This window comes from Saimiri boliviensis, chromosome 3 (assembly GCF_048565385.1).
Source record: "Saimiri boliviensis isolate mSaiBol1 chromosome 3, mSaiBol1.pri, whole genome shotgun sequence".
Taxonomy (NCBI): domain Eukaryota; kingdom Metazoa; phylum Chordata; class Mammalia; order Primates; family Cebidae; genus Saimiri; species Saimiri boliviensis.
In genome coordinates, this window is record NC_133451.1 from 180,228,041 (window position 1) to 180,246,161 (window position 18,121).

An 18,121-nucleotide genomic window follows, 5' to 3' on the forward strand; every position below is an offset into this window, starting at 1 on the left:
ATTTTGCACTTCTGTGCAACAGGTACACCAGTACCGTAGACTCCACTCCAAATCTGTCCCTCTGTGTCAATTCCTGGAGGAATTTTAAAACTGAAGATTTTAAGCAAGAAAACTTAGAATTGCTCAAACCTGCCCTGGAATGATGCTTATGTGCATTTTACTCTAAAATCGGGCCATTAGGTGTCAGTTGTGTGTACTTATTTATTTACAAATATATCCTGCTTTACATTTTCAGTTCCTTTTTATTAACCAGGCTAACCTTCTAGCATAGCGCTGTGCTGGATGTTTGTGTCCCCTTCAAATTCCTAATCCCCAAGGCGATGGTACGAGGAGGTGGGCCCTGTGGGAGGTGATTGGGTCATAAAGGCTGAGCCCAAGTGAATTTGATTAGTACCCTTATAAAAGAGGCCCAAGGGGGCTCCTTAGCCCTTCTGCCATGTGAAACTATAACAATGAAAAAAATGCCATCTAGGAAGGGGGCCCTCAGCAGACACTGAACTTGCTAACTCTGCCAGCCCCTCGGCACAGCCTCTGAACTCTGAGAAATATATTTCTGTTTATAAGCCACTCAACTGAAACAGCTGTTATTACAGCTGTTCATCAGGCCACAGACATGCGGGTCTTTTTCTTTCACACTACCTTTGTCCCTTCAAACTTTTCCTAACGTCTTAAGCCTCTGCTTGTTTTCTCACAAAGTCTTTACCCATCGATTTTGACAGAAGAAAGCTCGAATATGCCTGCAACTGTTCAGCATCATTTACTTATTAGCCAGAAAATGTTTGCTTACCCTCTATTTTTTCTCTAATTTATTCGTTCTCGGTGTTCTGTGCATGTATCATCTACCTGAAGGCAGTGATGGATATGTTTTGTTTTGTTTTGTTTTTATTTTGCTTTCGGAAAAATCTTCTGACTTGGCTCTGTGTCGAAAACATATCTCACAATTGAACAGAATGTAGAAGCTGACGTTTATCTTAAAGCTTCTTGAACATATTCCTGGGAGAATGCAGGAAACTCTCTGTTTCTGGCCTTCTTTCATTGTGCAGTGTCTGTTACTCTGTGGACTACACATTCTAGATTTATTTTTAGTGAGATTGTCCTAGATAAATATGTAATTGATACCATTTACGCTGCTTTATACAAGAGAGCTTTTTCTAAACTTCATTGTGTTGTTTCAATTGCTTCATTCCTTTACTACTTCATTTCTCAACAATTATAAATAAATTATAAATAAAACAGTACACATTTTAAATATACTTGAAATGTTTTTTGGAATTTAAAGTTTGTATACGACAGAAACAAGTTATCTATATGTACTAAGAGCCTTTAAATATTTATCTTATTTGATCCAGTAACTCCATTTTTAAGGTTTTTCAAAGGAAATACAGTAATAAGATACAGTAATTATGTGTTGAATAAAAGCTAATCCTACGTCTTTTTAGTAAGCCCATAAACTAGGAACTATATTCTTGACACAATATTTATTATGGGAATTTTTAACATGCTATGATATATTTATATAATGGAATTTTTGTATCTACCAGATACAGTCATTTGTTGTTTGATGACAGAAATATATTCCTATTTTTTTGGTAGGGAAACATGTTAATTTAAAATAAGAGAAATTGTTTTGAATTAGTACTAGATGTGCTACATAGTACCTATGATTTGTACAAGGTGACATGAATTCACTAGCTGATTGTGTTATAAAAGAACCTAATACCCAGTGTCTGAGTTGATGAATATGATCAATGATATATTTTATCCTTTGCTATTGTGAGAACACCGTAGAGCATAGTTAAGCAAATCCACATGGCGTAGCTCCCTATACACCCGGGTCACATGGTGTAACCTGCTGCCCCCAGGTCACAAATCATCATGCTAATGTACTAAATACTGTAGGCAATTGTAATACAATGGTAAGCATTTGTGAAGCTAAACACATCTAAACATAGAAAAGGTACAGTCAAGATATGGCATGAAAGATTAAAAATGATATGTCTCTGTAGGACATTTACCATGAATGAAGTTTGCAGGACTGGAAGCTGGTCTGGGTGTCACTGAGTGAGCAGTGAGTGCATGTGAAGGCCTGGGATCCTGGAGGCTTTAGAGATACTGTCCATTAGAATAGATGAAATATTTAAAACTATGTTCTTTCACTCATAAAAATTAAACCTGTCTTCTGTACCTATTTTACTTTATAAACTTTTAATTTTTTAAATTTTGATACTGCATAATAAAATTTCCTTTAACATAGAAACACATTGTATACTGTACACAAATTTCACTTTCTTTACATCCTTGAACTATAAGTATTTTTTAATTTTTTGACTTTTTCTTTTTGTTTTTGTTTTTTTTTTTTTTTTTTTTTTTGAGACGGAGTTTCGCTCTTGTTACCCAGGCTGGAGTGCAATGGCGCGATCTCGGCTCACCGCAACCTCCGCCTCCTGGGTTCAGGCAATGCTCCTGCCTCAGCCTCCTGAGTAGCTGGGATTACAGGCACGCGCCACCATGCCCAGCTAATTTTTTGTATTTTTAGTAGAGACGGGGTTTCACCATGTTGACCAGGATGGTCTCGATCTCTTGACCTCTTGATCCACCCACCGCGGCCCCACAAAGTGCTGGGATGACAGGCGTGAGCCACCGCGCCCAACTTTTTTTATATAAAACTAAGACAGAAACACACAGCTTGGCCTAGGCCCACGCAGGGTCAGGATCATCAATGTCACTGCCTTGCGCCTCCACATCTTCTCCCACCGGAAGGTCTTCAGAGGCGATGACAGGCGTGGAGCTGTCACCTCCTGTGATCACAGTACCCTCTTCTGGAATCCCTCCTGAAGGATCTGCCTGAGGCTTTTTCTGAGGAGGTGTCACTCTTTTCATGAATATGTCTACAGTGGTTTTCTTGGTTTATTTCTTTTTTGTTTTATCATAGATTTGCGTGTGAGCAGATAAGGCACTGTGAGGATTCCTCTCTACTAATAAAGACCTTTCGATTTGGAGGTCCATGTTTTCTTGCTTTTTAAGGAATTTGTTGAAGTCTGCAAAGCCTTTTACTGTGAACTTTCTTGAGGGTGGAGAGTTCCTCTTCTTTTTCTTCTCAGTCCCCTTTTATTTTGCCCCTTTAGCTCTGTGTTCCTGCTTCAGTTCCAACAACTGCCCATTAGCCAGTTTCTCAGGAATGACTTCTAGGAACTCCTCAATGTCACCCTCATCTACACCCAGATTATACTTTTTTTTGCCATCTCAGCTACAGACTTGTTGGTTTTTGAAACTTCTATTCCTGTAAAAGTGTTTAAAATTGTGTATGGACCTTTTAAGTATCTTCTTCCTGATGCCATTTATATACTGCTTGGCAACATCACCCTATGCCCCAGCAAGATCCTGGATTCAGTCACAGATGGCATAATCCTTCCAGAGCAGCATCAGTGGCTTCTGAAGGTCTTCCTCAGTTGTGGCAGCAGCCTGGGCAAGTGTCCTCAGGCAGTCAGACTTAAAAGCTGCTGTTGCTGCATAGTATTCCCTGGTGTCTCTGTGCCACATTTTCTTTATCCAGTCTACCAAGGATGAGTTCATGTCCTTTGCAAGGACATGGATGAAGCTGGAAACATCATTCTCAGCAAACTGACACAAGAACAGAAAACCAAACACCACGTGTTCTTACTCATAAGTGGGTGTTGAACAATGAGAACGCATAGACACGGGGAGGGGAACATCACACTCTGGGGTCTGTAGGGGGTGGGTTAGGGGAGAATTAACAGGGGATCCGGGTTCGGGGAGGGATAACACTAGGAGAAATACCTAATGTAAATGATGTGGTGATGGATGCAGCAAACCACCATGGCACGTGTACACCTATATAACAGACCCGCACGTTCTGCACATGTACCCCAGAACTTAAAATATAATACATAATAAAATTTAAATTTAAAAAAAGACTGAATGTGAAACCAATAAAAAATCAAAAAAAAAATTTAAAGCTGCTATTACTCCTTTATCCATTTGTTGGCTGAAAAAGGTGATATTTGGAGGAAAAACTCTCCCTTAGGGATGAAGGACACCCCTAAAAGGAGGCTGTGCAGGAACATTATCAACAATAAGCAAAATCTTGACAGGCACGCTATTCTTCAAACAGTACTTCTCCATTTTGCTCACATAGCAACTCAGAAGGGCATCTTGGGAGAGAAGCTGGGTCATCCATAAATGATCACTTCTGTAGTACCCGGGCAGCATGTGCTTATTGATAATATGCTTGAAAGCGCCGGCATTCTCACTGTGCCAGCTCACAAAGGGTTCCCATTTGCAGCCTGCAGTACTGCCCCCAAGCAACACTGTTACCCTGTCCTTAAAAAATCCCGCATTAAGTTGGCCTCCTTAGGGATGAAAGTCCTTTGAGGCATTTGTTCCCAGAATAGGGGGTTTTCATCCATATTGAAGACTTGCTCAGACAAGTAATTATTCTGCACAATCAGCTTGTCTGACTGTGCAATCACACAATCTGATTGTTGGAAGTTCCAAAAATTCCTCAGCTGCTGTCACGTCAGCACTTGCATACTCACCACTCACTTTTACGTTATATAATGAATAATTAATCATGAGCTCTTTAAACCACCCAGAGCTAGAGTAAATTCCACACTGTGGCTGGGTCCTGTCTTTTCTTACAACATTGCAAACAAACTTTTGCTTTGGTTATAGTTATCATGGTGCTGAGAGGTATACGCTTCTGCATCTGCTCTTTAATCCAGATCATCAGAAGTTCCTCTATATCTGATATAGGTCATTCTTGAGTTTTTGTTAGTCTTGTTGCCTCCAAGAAGCAGATTCTTTCACAGCTTCTGTCACTTTGTTCTTGCTCTTGATCATAGCTATGGTGGAATAGGATATGCCTGCTGGGGAGAAATAGCTGTCACTGATTTTCCACTTTCGTGGCCTTAATCGCTTTTCATTTGGTCTCCACGACCCTCGGTTTAAGGAACCTTTACTGGCAGGATTAGCAGAGCCTTTTGTACAGTTAGGGGCTGTGGTGAACTAAACAAGAGATTCAGTCAACTGAGATCACACGGTCAAAGATGCAGGAAACACGAGATGCATGAGGCTTCTGTGGGCTTCACACAGCACACTGTTCTAATGTCAACTTCTTGTTTAACAAGTAGGATCACACTCTAAAATAGTGATAAAAAGTAGAGTATAATATATACCTAAATCACTAGCATCGTTGTTTATTGTAGTTATCAGGTATTGTATACCGTACATAATTATAAGTATCAGACTTTCTTACCACTGCAGCACAGTAGATTCATTTACAACGTCACTACAAGCTACGAGTGATGTGTTAAACTATGACATTATTAGATAATAGGAATTTTTCAGCTCCATTGTAATCTCATGGGAGCATCATTGTGTATGATGTCCTTTGTTGCCCTGAAACATTGTTATGCAGTACTTCACTGTATTTTGTTGTCAGATTTTTTTAAATTATACTTTAAGTTTTGGGGTACATGTGCAGAACGTGCAGGTTTGTTACATAGGTATACACGTGCCACGATGGTTTGCTGCATCCATCCCCCCATCATCTACATAAGGTATTTCTCTTAATGTTATCCCTCCCCAAACCCCTCATACCCTGTTATCCTTCCCCTAGCCCCCCCACCCCAACCCCTGATAAGTTTTGGTATTTAATGTTCCCCTCCCTGTGTCCATATGTCCTCATTGTTCAACTCCCACTTATGAGTGAGAACATGCAGTATTTGGTTTTCTGTTCTTGTGTTAGTTTGCTGGGAATGACGGTTTCCAGCTTCATTCATGTCTCTGCAAAGGACATGAATACATCCTTTTTTATGGCTGCATAGTATTCATTGCTGTATATGTGCCACATTTTATTTATCCAGTCTATCATTGATGGGCATTTGGATTGGTTCCAAGTCTTTGCTATTGTAAACCCCTAAAAAATTATCACTTTATAACATAATGAAAAGGTTTAAGAGTGAATATTGTTTACCTGATATTATTCAAGCTATGCAAAATATGCATAGCAGATATACACAATAAATATTTCATAATAGCTACTTATTGATTTTGGTGTTAATATACTGGTTTATTTTTATTATTGTTAATATACAAGAATATACGTTTACAAAATTGGCATCTCTTACTATGTTACCCAGAAAAAAACAGTTTTTAATACTGTTATTAAAAATGTAAAAATGTTTCAATCACTCATGTAAAGTAATCTAGAGTTTAAAATTTCTAACGGCTAGATGATTCATAAATGGCCTTTCCAATGAAAGAAAGAAACAATCTTTATGGAAGATTAGAGCATGGGACAAGGAGATAGAGATTCTTGAAAGGATATCATAAACTAAAAGTCACCGAAAAATAAATAAAAAGCTAAAAGAATTCTTCAAGATTATGTAAGTTTATCTTATTCTTTACATATTTGTAAGCAGGTTTATCTGAATGTGTATTGAATAAAAGATCAAATAAAGCAAATACTCAAAGCTTTGTGTAAAAAAAAAAAAAAGCCACTCAGAAATAAAGGCAGGAATCTGTGCCACTTAAATCATAAATGTTTATAAATTACCTTTTGTGCCTGTCACAGCAAGGTATAAAAATAGAGACAATTCAAGAATACATGATTATCTGTACTTGAATAATTAAGAGTAGAGATCAACAAGTAATGAATCCTCCTTGCCTCTCCATCTGAAGTAGACATTGTGCCAGCAGAGCTCTTTGTCTTCTATCGTCCCTTTCACATCTCTAGGGCATTCTGGCCCTGTGTAATGGGAGGATGGGAGTTGGCACTGAGACATGTTCTTTGGACGTTTCTTTGTGTAATTGGCTTGTCTCGAAAGAAAATAATCACATAGGAGCCAACTCAAGCCTTCTTGCCTTTAGAGTAATTGTATTCTGCCAGATTTTAACTGTACCACACTCATATACAAACTAATCCCATCAGGAAGGCCATCAAAATTCCTAAACATGACATTGTTGGAAGATGGTGATAGCAAATATTTGTTATTTATGGAGAGAGAGAATGGTGTGTTGCATTTCTTCGCCTCATAGATCAGACTTAGAAAAATGTCACCAAAAAGTCATAAGGGAAAAAAATAATAATTTATGCCTGGTATTTTGTGAACTAAATTTACTGAATTTCTTTATATCATGAATACCTATACTACTTCATTTCATTATTTGTGATGTAAAGTATTATTTTCTAACATTAAGCAAAAATGAATGACGACCTTAGAAGTGCTTTTAAAAACTTTGTCAATCAAGTGTAATAGAGATGGAAGACAACTTGTTAAATGTACTATTGGAACAAAACTGATAACACTTCCTGAAAAATAATACACAATAAAATGTGGACTCTGCCTCTACTTTGAAACTTCCCAGAGCATCCCCTCTGCCTGGACCTCTGTGTTTACTTCTGAGCTTCCTTATTGAATAACGTAGTCATAATTAACAACTCACATTGCCAGATACGAGTATATTCATTCTTTAATCAACTTGTGTTTTTGATAACTACATTTCATCATGTAATAGTGTGTCATAGGCAATTAAGGCTACTAAGAATAACAGAATGCCACAGGCTTATAAATAACAGAAATTAATTTCTCGCAGTTTTGGAGACCATAAGTCCTAAATGAGGGCAGCACCAGCAAATTCTGTATCTGATGAAAGGGCTTCCCGGTTGTAGATGGTATTCCTCCTGCTGTGTTCTGATGTGGGGAAGGGAGAGGGGTCCTACTGGACTCCATTTTAAAAGAGCATTAATCCCAATGGTCAAGGCCTAATCACCTCCCAAAGTCCCTACCTCCCAATACCCTAACATTGTAGATTAGGTTTCAACATATGAATCTGGGTGAACAGAAACATTCAGTTAGTACAATGTGAGGGAATGAGGGTCATTTTAAGAGATTTTTGTGATAGGCAGAGAGTTTTGTGCCTATTAAAATGTAACAACTTATGTAAAAGTTTGAGAGCTGAAAAATATTTATTGACTCTGAAATACAAAATGAAAAAAATGTATAATTAATATTAATAAATACTTCATTTAGTATTTATAAAATATGTCCACTTGGTTAATTTTTAAATTTTATATTTATCAAATTTAATTAATTTTAGGAAGTGTATGGTTTAAAGTTTCCAATTTGGCAAGAATCCCTGCTTTGTTCAATGGTTTTCAGATAAATCATTGCCAGTTTTAAAGTAAATCAGTTAATTGTTGGCAAAAGAAAATTAACTTGAAAAATTATATAAAATGTTTTCAAAAGTTCTATATATAAAGTATAATTTTAATAAATGCTACAGATTGGGGCCTCTAAAACTAAGATGTCCTGGGCTTATGGAAGTTACTGAACTGTTCCTGAAATCTCTATCAAGTCAATTCTCATTATACATGAACCTTTCTGAATAATACTAAGAATCTGGGATGTGACTATACAGTATCCTTGTGTAGATATGTGACTGATTTACTGTTTGTTTGTTTTTTTTTGTAGGGAAAGGTGTTAATTTAAAATAATAGAAATTGTTTTGAATTAGAAGTACCAGGACAAGATTACATGAATTCACTAGCTGATGGTGTTATCAAAGAAGCCAATACCCCAATGTTTGAGTTGATGAATATGATCAATAAATGTTCATTGCCTTTCCTCGGATCTCACCTCCATAATGTGCATGATAGAGTATTCTGCTGTTAACAAACTTGCTATTTAAAAAGTGCTGAATACACAAAGTGGCACAATTTAAATGAATGTGTTTCTGTACATGTAGTATACCTGCACGATACCTTTTAAGAAACAGAATTCCTTGGTCAAGGGTTAAATGCATTTCTAATTGTTTTTTTAATTTTAATTTTTTTGTTGAGTTTTGAACATTAATACAACTATATAGTACATAATTTAAAAGAATAGATCAATGGTAAAAATAAAACTCTCACACCAATTTCTTCCATTAATCTAGTTCCCTTGGTAGTTACATCTTCATAGAAATCCTTCTAGAGATATGTGATGCTTATACAAGCATATATGAATATGCAGAATTCCTCTTTTTCAAGTACATTTTTGTTTTCTTGTGCCTATCCCTTTAAGGGGAGCAGAAGACCTATGCCAAGAAGGCTTAAGCACACACAGCAGGCTAAAGCGTAAGCATTCGTATCAGGAGTATGCTATTTTTTGCCTTATTACCTCAGCCTCAGCTGTGGTGGATCTTATCAGTTAAAGTGATGGTTTCTTTGGTTTTCACTATTGTTTATTGTTTTCCCTGGATGAAAGGATACCAATGGATTCTGTACATTGCTCTGTTGCTGGCCGAAAATTCTCAATCCTACCTGCTGTCTTGCTCTGCACACAGCACACACTCTGTAATTAACCTTCACCAGCTTCCTAGAAACGCCCTCACCTCTCTCTTCTGTAGTTCCTGTGACTCAGACATCCTCCTGTTGATTTTCTCTCGGGTGTGTCTCATATGGCAGTAGCATCCTGGGCAAAGGTTGTATGGATGGTTAGTTTTCAAACTTTTTATATGCAAAAATTTCTTTACCTTACTTTCCTCCTTGTTTCTCTTAGAAATATGAAATATTTTTTCCGTTGTGATGCTGCCTTCCAATGTTATTTAAAAACTGGAAGCTATTTCTGATTTCTTATTCCTTGTATGTAACGATTTTAGTTATTGCCCCCATGGAAGTTTATAAGATCTTCATTTTGTCTCCAGTGTTCTAAAACATCACAATGATTTGCTAATTTGATCATTCCACCATATCAGGTACTGGGGAATTTCTTTAAATTTAGGACCTTATTTCCTTTATATCAAGCTTGTCCAACCCATGGCCCACAGACTGCATGTGACACAGGACAGCTTTGAATGCGACCCAACACAACTTTGCAAACTTTCTTAACACATTATGAGATGATTTAGCAATTTATTATTATTACACATTACGTCTAGGGTACATGTGAAGAACTTTCATGTATTTTTGTAATTCTTTTTTAGCTCATCAGCTATCATTACTGTTAGTGTATTTTATTTATGGCCCAAGACAATCCTTCTTCCAGTGTGGCCCAGGGAAGCCAAAAGATTGAATACCCATGCTTTAGAGCTGGGAAATGGTCTGGGATGGTATTACATCCAATTACATTACATTATGTTGTTTGTGATACAAATAATAGAATGTGTATGGCATCTATTAAATGTAATAAAGCATACTATAATATAATTACATAATTTTTTAACCAAATGGACAAACGAGTATTAGCATGAGTTACTTGTGAATTGAGGAAATTGCACATTTGCAGCATGGTCTGCAGTAACAGTGTCCTCTAAACAATGTAAATTAGTGGCTTTTAAAGTGCATTTTCAAAATATTTTTGCAGTGAAGTTCTAAATTTGAATACTATATGCCACTCACACACACATAATATATTCTGGTATTGCTTATTGAGTAAATTATTTTTAAAGAATATAATTATTGATATATAATGATATATTTTAAAAAGGAAGAGGAAGTTACTTTAGTCCAAATGTCAAAGTTTGGCAATAATTCTTTTTACAACAGAAACATTATAGTATTTTCATAAATATTTTATAGTTTTTTTCCAAACTACAAGTTATATAGCTGTCTTTTTTCTGTGCTTAACAAATACTAGTATTAAGTCAAATAGGAACATCATATACTTATAATAGTGCATTCCTACATATACTGAGTATATGAATGAAGAATAAATTGTGACATCTTATAACAGATATGGCCAACAATAAATGTATAATATTTATTTTGGATTTCCAATCCTTTATTTTCTCAGATGACCTACCGCCCCACCATAAAAAAGTATTTATGACATAAATATTATGTCTCAATTTTTGTGGTGTTAATAATACAAATCTTCCAAGTGCCATATTCTAATGAAGAGTACAAATAGAATTCCACTGATACCACTTCTTTATTAAATAAAATGTTCTTGTCGTATTACATCTTATTTTGAAGCACGTGTTTAACTTTGAAAAGCTGAAACACAGCTATCTCTTTTCTTTTAGTTGTTGTTATCTTTCAATTTGTTGGAATAATGGGGAAAATCGCACTGACATTGTACTGAGATATTTTCAACACTGTTGTTTCTCTGTTTTAGCATGCAGTGACCTGGAGTTCAGAGAAGTGGCAAACAGATTGCGGGACTGGTTCAAGGCCCTTCATGAAAGTGGGAGTCAGAACAAGAAGACAAAAACATTGCTGAGGCCTGAGCGAAGCAGTAAGATATCTCTGTTTGATCATTGCTAATGTATCATTGTCTGATAGGAGATTTTATTTCCAGTGAACAACTTAGAACAAAACACACATTTCAGTATTTATTCACTGCATATATACTGAGTAAAAATCAGAATATTATTACTTCCAAGCACACCTGTGTTATTTTGCAAGGAAATAAGGCGTTTGGGACAACTCTCATTGGAGGAGAAGGGAATGTCTCCTCGGAGGGTGTTTAGCTTTCAGTGGAATAGAAAGAAGGGGAATATTCTTCAGTGTTTTATTAAGGTGCTAAAGAGTAGAACAAACAGAAAATAAAGGTAAAAATTTGGAGTATTATAGATTTTTAGAGAATGCAGCAGGACTCCCCCATGTGGTAGCCTTTCCAAGATTGCTTTGTTGACATCTCTATTTTGACCCTCTGTGAAATGGATCAGTAGACAAGAGAGGGTATCTGCAAATTAGATAAATAAAACAAACACAGAAGGAAAAAAAGAGCCCTACCCCTCTTACCATTTTTTTTTTTTTTTGAGACAGAGTCATGCTCTGTCACTCATGTCGGAGCACAATGACGTGATCTCAGCTCACTGCAACCTCTGCTTCTCAAGCTGAAGTGATTCTCCTGCCTCAGCATCCCGAGTAATTGGGATTATAGGTGCCCACCACAACAGCCTGCTAATTTTTGTATTTTTAGTAGAGATGGAGTTTCACAGTGTTGTCCAGGCTGGTCTCAAACTCCTGACCTTGTGATCCACCTTCCTTGGCCTCCCAGAGTGCTGAGAATATAGGCGGGAGCCACCGTGCCTGGCCATAAGTTGTTGTTGTTGTCGTTTATCAGTATAATTCTCTAAAAGATTTTTTTAATTCCTTGGAAATAAGAAATACAAATTGAAATAGTGTACTTGTTATGAATAATTTTGTAAACTTTTTATTTTATATTATTTTCTTTTGTATAAAAATGTGTGTATTATTTAATGCATATAAAAGGATGCTGAAACACAGGCTGAATCTTTCAAAGATTAAAGCATGTGCTCCAAAACACAAGTAAAGAGGAAGGAGCAGCAATTATGCGCTACATCTCTTGGCTGACACAGAAGAGCTATCTGGGATACTCACAACCTATTGTAACGTGACCCATCCACTCTCACCTGCTACCCTCAAAGTGGAGTTTCTAACAAAATTATGTAGTAAGATCACATAATCCTCTATAGATACCTAAAGTGCCTTATTTTTGTTTTTACATTAAGGAATTTCCTACAATTTCAACCTATTGTAGTTATGAATCTAATTTGCATACTGGAAGGATTTAATGCAGAAGCACAATTAAGCCATTACATTTAGGTTAGTAATTGTCTTTGAATATGTAATGACCATCCATATATTTCTTTTTATTAACTTCAGGAAGAAATTACAGTATTTTTCATATCCTATAGGAGAGTCCCTTGGGCTTATCTCTGGATTTATTCATTAATTTTTTGGCAAATGTAAATATTTTGACGACTTTTAGCTTGAATTTACCTAATAGAAATAATGATTCAGTCTACTTGCCTCCGTATTTATGAAGAAAAGATGTCTGGAGTAGGGAGAAGGTTTATTCCACACCCTTACATATTGATTTTTAAAGATTCATGTTCACACCAGTTTTTAAAATTCTTATTCACTCCCAATATTCCTACTTGAACATTTTCATTGCTTGCTCTAAGATTCTTCCTTTGAGCTTGAGTTCAAACTGATGCTTCCTTCCAGATATGGAGACAGATAATGGAGAACATCTGCAGTACTCTGCAAGGTGCTGAGCAATTGTACACATTCATAAATATTTCACTTTCTAGTTTTTTCTGTCAATAAATGCCTTGAGACTCTCTAAAAGTAGTCAATTAATTATAAGAAGCTTCTTTAGAGTTAAATATTCACGGGATTATTTATACTGCTTGAAGGAGTCATAGGCCAGTCAGAAAAAAAATTCCAAAGGGAAGTTATTCATTAGAATAGATATGACAGATCCATAGACAAGACATGACTGACTCCTTCAGCTCCTCAGATCTGTGCACCCTCTGAGGGAATCCAACATCAGACTCCCATCTCCTTTCTATTTTTATTCTCCCTTCGGAGCTTTTATCAGTTCTAATATAATGATGATCTACTTGTTTATTTAATTGTCTCTCTCTTTCCCAACCAGAGTACTTTAAACTCAATGAAGTAAGAAGTCTTTATTCACCACTGTATTGCCAGAACATAGGATAGAATTTAACATATAGTATTCACTAAATAAAACTGAAAGGAGTTAATGAATGAATGAAAGAATCAAAGAAGCAATCCCTGTACTACATTGTGTAGCTATACCATAGTTTAGTCATTCAGTTAGTGCCCTAGGAATGATTATTGATCATATTCATTATTTTCTTCATGATAGTAATTAGTGTAGTCAATTTGTATGCTTTTATTTCTAAGAGAAAGATTACAAGAAGTGGAAGGAATAAGTCAAAATGTACATGCATTTTAAATTACATAAGATCATAGATATTGCCAGACTTCGCTGTAAAAAGCTTAGGGCATTTTGCATTTTTACCAGCAAGACATGAGAGTTTTTACCTGCATCCCTAATAGCAAAAAAAAATCACCGTTCATTTTAACTTTTCCATTCTGATGAATACACTCTTATATTTCATTGTCAATTAAATTTGTATTTTGTTATTAGTAGTGAATTTGAACATAAAAATTGGGAGGAAACTATAAACACAGTTTCAACTTATCTGATATTAATGTTATCACCCCTACATTCCATTTTATCAAGTTTGTTTAATGTCTTTGTTAACAATTTTGATCAACTTTCCTTTATTACGTGCATTTAAGGATCTTTCTTGTGAACACTCAAAGTTTGGTTTTGATTTCTTAATATGACATGAGCAAACATTGAAGTGTTTTAGGTTTTTTTAATTTTTAATAATTAAGGTTGTATTTAAGTCCTCATAAGGCAGAGAAAAATAATCTGATAAGATAGTAAAGAAAAGAAAATCAAAACCACATTAAGATGCCATCTCCTGCCAGTTAGAATGGCGATCATTAAAAAATCAGGAGACAACAGATGCTGGAGAGGATGTGGAGAAATAGGAATCCTCTCACACTGTTGGTGGGAATGTAAATTAGTTCAACCATTGTGGAAGACAGTGTGGCGATTCCTCAAGTATCAGAACTAGAAATACACACCAGCAATCCCATTACTGGGTATATACCCAAAGGATTATAAATCATTACATTATAAAGACTCATGCACAGGTATGTTTACTGTGGCACTATTCACAATAGCAAAGACTTGGAACCAACCCAAATGCCCATCAGTGATAAACCGAACAAAGAAAATGTGGCACATATACACCATGGAATACTATGCAGCCGTAAAAAAGGATGAGTTCATGTCCTTTGTCGGGACATGGATAAAGCTGGAAACCATCATTTTCAGCAAACTGCCACAAGAACAAAAAAACAAAACACTGAATTTTCTCACTCATAAGTGGGTGTTGAACAATGAGAATGCATGGAGCACACCTTGGCCTGTTAGTGGAGGGGGCGCTAGGGGAAGGATAGCAGCGGGTGGGAGTTAGGGAAGGGATAGCATTAGGACAAATTCCTAATATAGATGACACGGTGATGGGTGCAGCAAACCACAATGGCACATGTATACCTATGTAACAAACCTGCATGTTCTGCAAATGTACACCAGAACTTAAAAGTATAATAAAAAATAAAATAAAATGATATAGAATGTTTGCCTTCCAGCATTTTATACTGAAACCAAATTAAAACATATTTTACAATCTCTTATTTATAGCAAACAAGAAGTCCAGTAACATTTTGTCATTTTAATAGAGAAAAATCAAATTTTAGTTTTGCATCAGTATAATATTTGATGCTATTTTTAAAAAATCTTCTTAGAAACCTTTTAAAATTTAGTCAACATTGACCATGAAAAAATATTGTTTTTTAAGGAATCTTTTATAATTGTACATTTAATTCATTTTTTACACATTTTTAGGATAATTAGTCACTTTCTATTAGGATAGCACTATATCTTTTAAAAATGTCTTGTATATCTTATTTACAAAGTAGCCTTATGTCATGATTTTTCCTAGGAAAACCATTTATAATTTTTAATTATAATAATGTTTAACTTATAGCTATAACTATGAGATGGATAGTTGTAAGGTTTGTCAGCATTTTGTAGTAAATAAGCAGATATTATGAATATAAATTTTATACTTTTTTAATATCCATATCCTTCTTTATACTATAACATTTTAATCTGGCAAGAATCAATATGTTTATTAACAGAGCCAAGTTAAATTTGGCTTTGCATATACTTTATATATATTAGTATATACAGCTTCTCTAAACTATAAAAATAAGGGATGAAAAGTATATAAATTAAAAGCATGCCTTTGTGTTTTATCATTTAAGAAATGATCTAGATATTACATTAGATATTAAGGAATACCTATTAACTAACTTAATCTAATATACATCTAACATTTTAAATTATGAAAAGTTATTGGAGATTTTTTGAAGTTGAGTTTATTAGAAAACATAATTACTGTTTAAGTAAAGCTTGTCATTTACATGATTTAATTTGGTTAAACTTTTACACTTTTTTTTTTTTTTTGAGACAGTGTCTCACACCCAAGCTGGAGTGCAGTGGTGCCATCTCAGCTCACTGCAACCTCTGCCTCCTGGATTCAAGCAATTTTCCTGACTCAGCCTCTCAAGTAGCTGGGACTACAAGCACACACCACCACAACAGCTAATTTTTGTATTGTTAGCAGTGACAGGGTATCACCATGTTGGCCAGGCTGGTCTCAAACTCAATCTCAGGTTATCTGCCCACCGGAGCCTCCCAAAGTGCTGGGATTACAGACATGGGCCACTGCACCCAGCCAAATTTATGTTTTTTTTTGTAATCAGGAACACCTAGATGTAATGCTAACTAATTGCATCAGCATACCTATCCAAGTTTAGGAAAAATATATCCAATTAGAATAGTAATGTAATCTGTATTTATTTAATGCTGATAACACTAGAATCATAGCTATGTTTTATTAAAATAATATTAAACCAATCATTTTTGCTAGCCTTTTTAAAATTATGTGAATTGAATTTTTTAAACATTAGAGTTATTCTTAATAACCCTATGCCTAACCATTCAAGTTTAATATAGAACATATGACAGTAGGTTTGCACAATAATGTAGAAAAATGCTTGTTTGTGTTTTTTATTAAATGTTGTTTATTATCTTAATTTTAAAATTATTTGTTATTGATGCTCAGTGAATAGAACTATATATTCTTGAATAGTAATTAAAAAAAGAAACTTAAGTAAATCACCTGTTTCTTCTAATACCAATATCTGTTTTTCTTAGTTATTACTTACCAAGTATTTTGTGCTTGTTTGTATTTAGTATCAGAATAGTGATGTTAGGGGCAAACATGCAAGAGAGGGCCAAATCACACCCTTTTTTGGTTGTGCAAGGAGGAATTCTCAAGGCCGAGGGTCGTGGCTCACGTCTATAATCCCAGCACTTTGGGAGGTCGAGGTGGATGGATCACCTGAGGTCAGGAGTTCAAGGCTAGCTTGATCAACATGGTGAAAGCCTGTCTCTACCAAATATCCAAAAACAAAAATTAGCCAGGCATGGTGGCAGGCACCTGTAATCTTAGCTACTTGGGAGGCTGAGGCAGGAGAATCGCTTGAATTCAGGAGGGGGAGGTTGCAGTGAGCCGAGATTGTGCCACTGCACTACACCCTCATTAACAAAGCAAAACTCCATGTCAAAAAAAAAAAAAAAAAAAAAAAAAGAAGAAGAAGAAGAAGAAGGATATTTACATGCCAATATCTATTGTTTAATGTGTACAATATTACCTTTGAGATAGATCTTTGTCTTTTGATGAATCTGTATCTCCAATTACATTTAAACTATTAATGTAATGTTCATTAAAATGATCACATTTACTATCTAGAAATACCATAGAGCTTGTTTTCTGTACTATAAGAAGGTGTGTGAATAGAATACGCAGTTTCTTGAAAAATAATCCTCAATATTTACATCCTTTTTGTCCAACTTTATAGACTAACATACAAGCAGAAAGTTAAGGAGTGACTTGCAGAGGTCCACCTGAGCTGGCACTGAGCTGCTGGGCACACAGGAGGAAAGAGCAGAACGGATGTTAGCATCTTATTTGTCAATACTTTATCTCCTTAAATAATCTCAAAAATTCAGCACTCTGTTTCACTGCAAAGTCTTCGATATGTGATCTTTTCCAACCCCAGATATAGAGTAATAAGGCCCATAAATACAATCCAGAAGTCAGCTGGAAATCATGGCCAAAGCACGGGCTCATGCTTTGCCAAACATTGTCAAGCGTGAATGCATACATTAAATTGAACCTTAGGAAATTACCAATTTTGGAACTACAAAACAACATTTTTTTTTGGTTTTGGCTTTTGTTTTTTGGGACGGAGTCTCACTCTGTTGCCAGGCTGGAGTGCAGTGGTGCAATCTCAGCTCATTGCAACCTCCACCTCCCAGGTTCAAGTGATTCTCCAACCTCAGCCTCCCAAGTAGCTGGAACTACAGGCATGTGCCACCACGCCCAACTAATTTTTTTATATTTTTAGTAGAGCTGGGATTTCACCGTGTTGACCAGGCTGGTCTCGAACTCCTGACCTCAGGTGATCCACCAGCCTTGGCCTCCCAAAGTGCTGGGATTACAGGTATGCACCACCATAGCCTGGCTTATTTTTATACTTTTAATAGAGATGGGGTTTCACCATGTTGGCCAGGATGGTCTCAATCTCTTGACCTCATGATCCACCTGTCTTGGCCTCCCAAAGTTT

The 18,121-nt window shown here is 35.8% G+C and overlaps 1 protein-coding gene across 3 annotated transcripts in view; it reads left to right on the forward strand.

The window, feature by feature from the left end:
• SPOCK3 (SPARC (osteonectin), cwcv and kazal like domains proteoglycan 3) overlaps nucleotides 1–18,121 on the forward strand; it is a 563,457-nt gene that overhangs the window by 495,536 nt on the left and 49,800 nt on the right. For all 3 annotated transcript variants that reach the window (XM_039479200.2, XM_074397009.1, XM_074397010.1), the window contains one exon: nucleotides 11,121–11,240. In XM_039479200.2, the coding sequence (XP_039335134.1) occupies nucleotides 11,121–11,240 (120 nt within the window). The remainder of the gene's footprint in view (nucleotides 1–11,120; nucleotides 11,241–18,121) is intronic.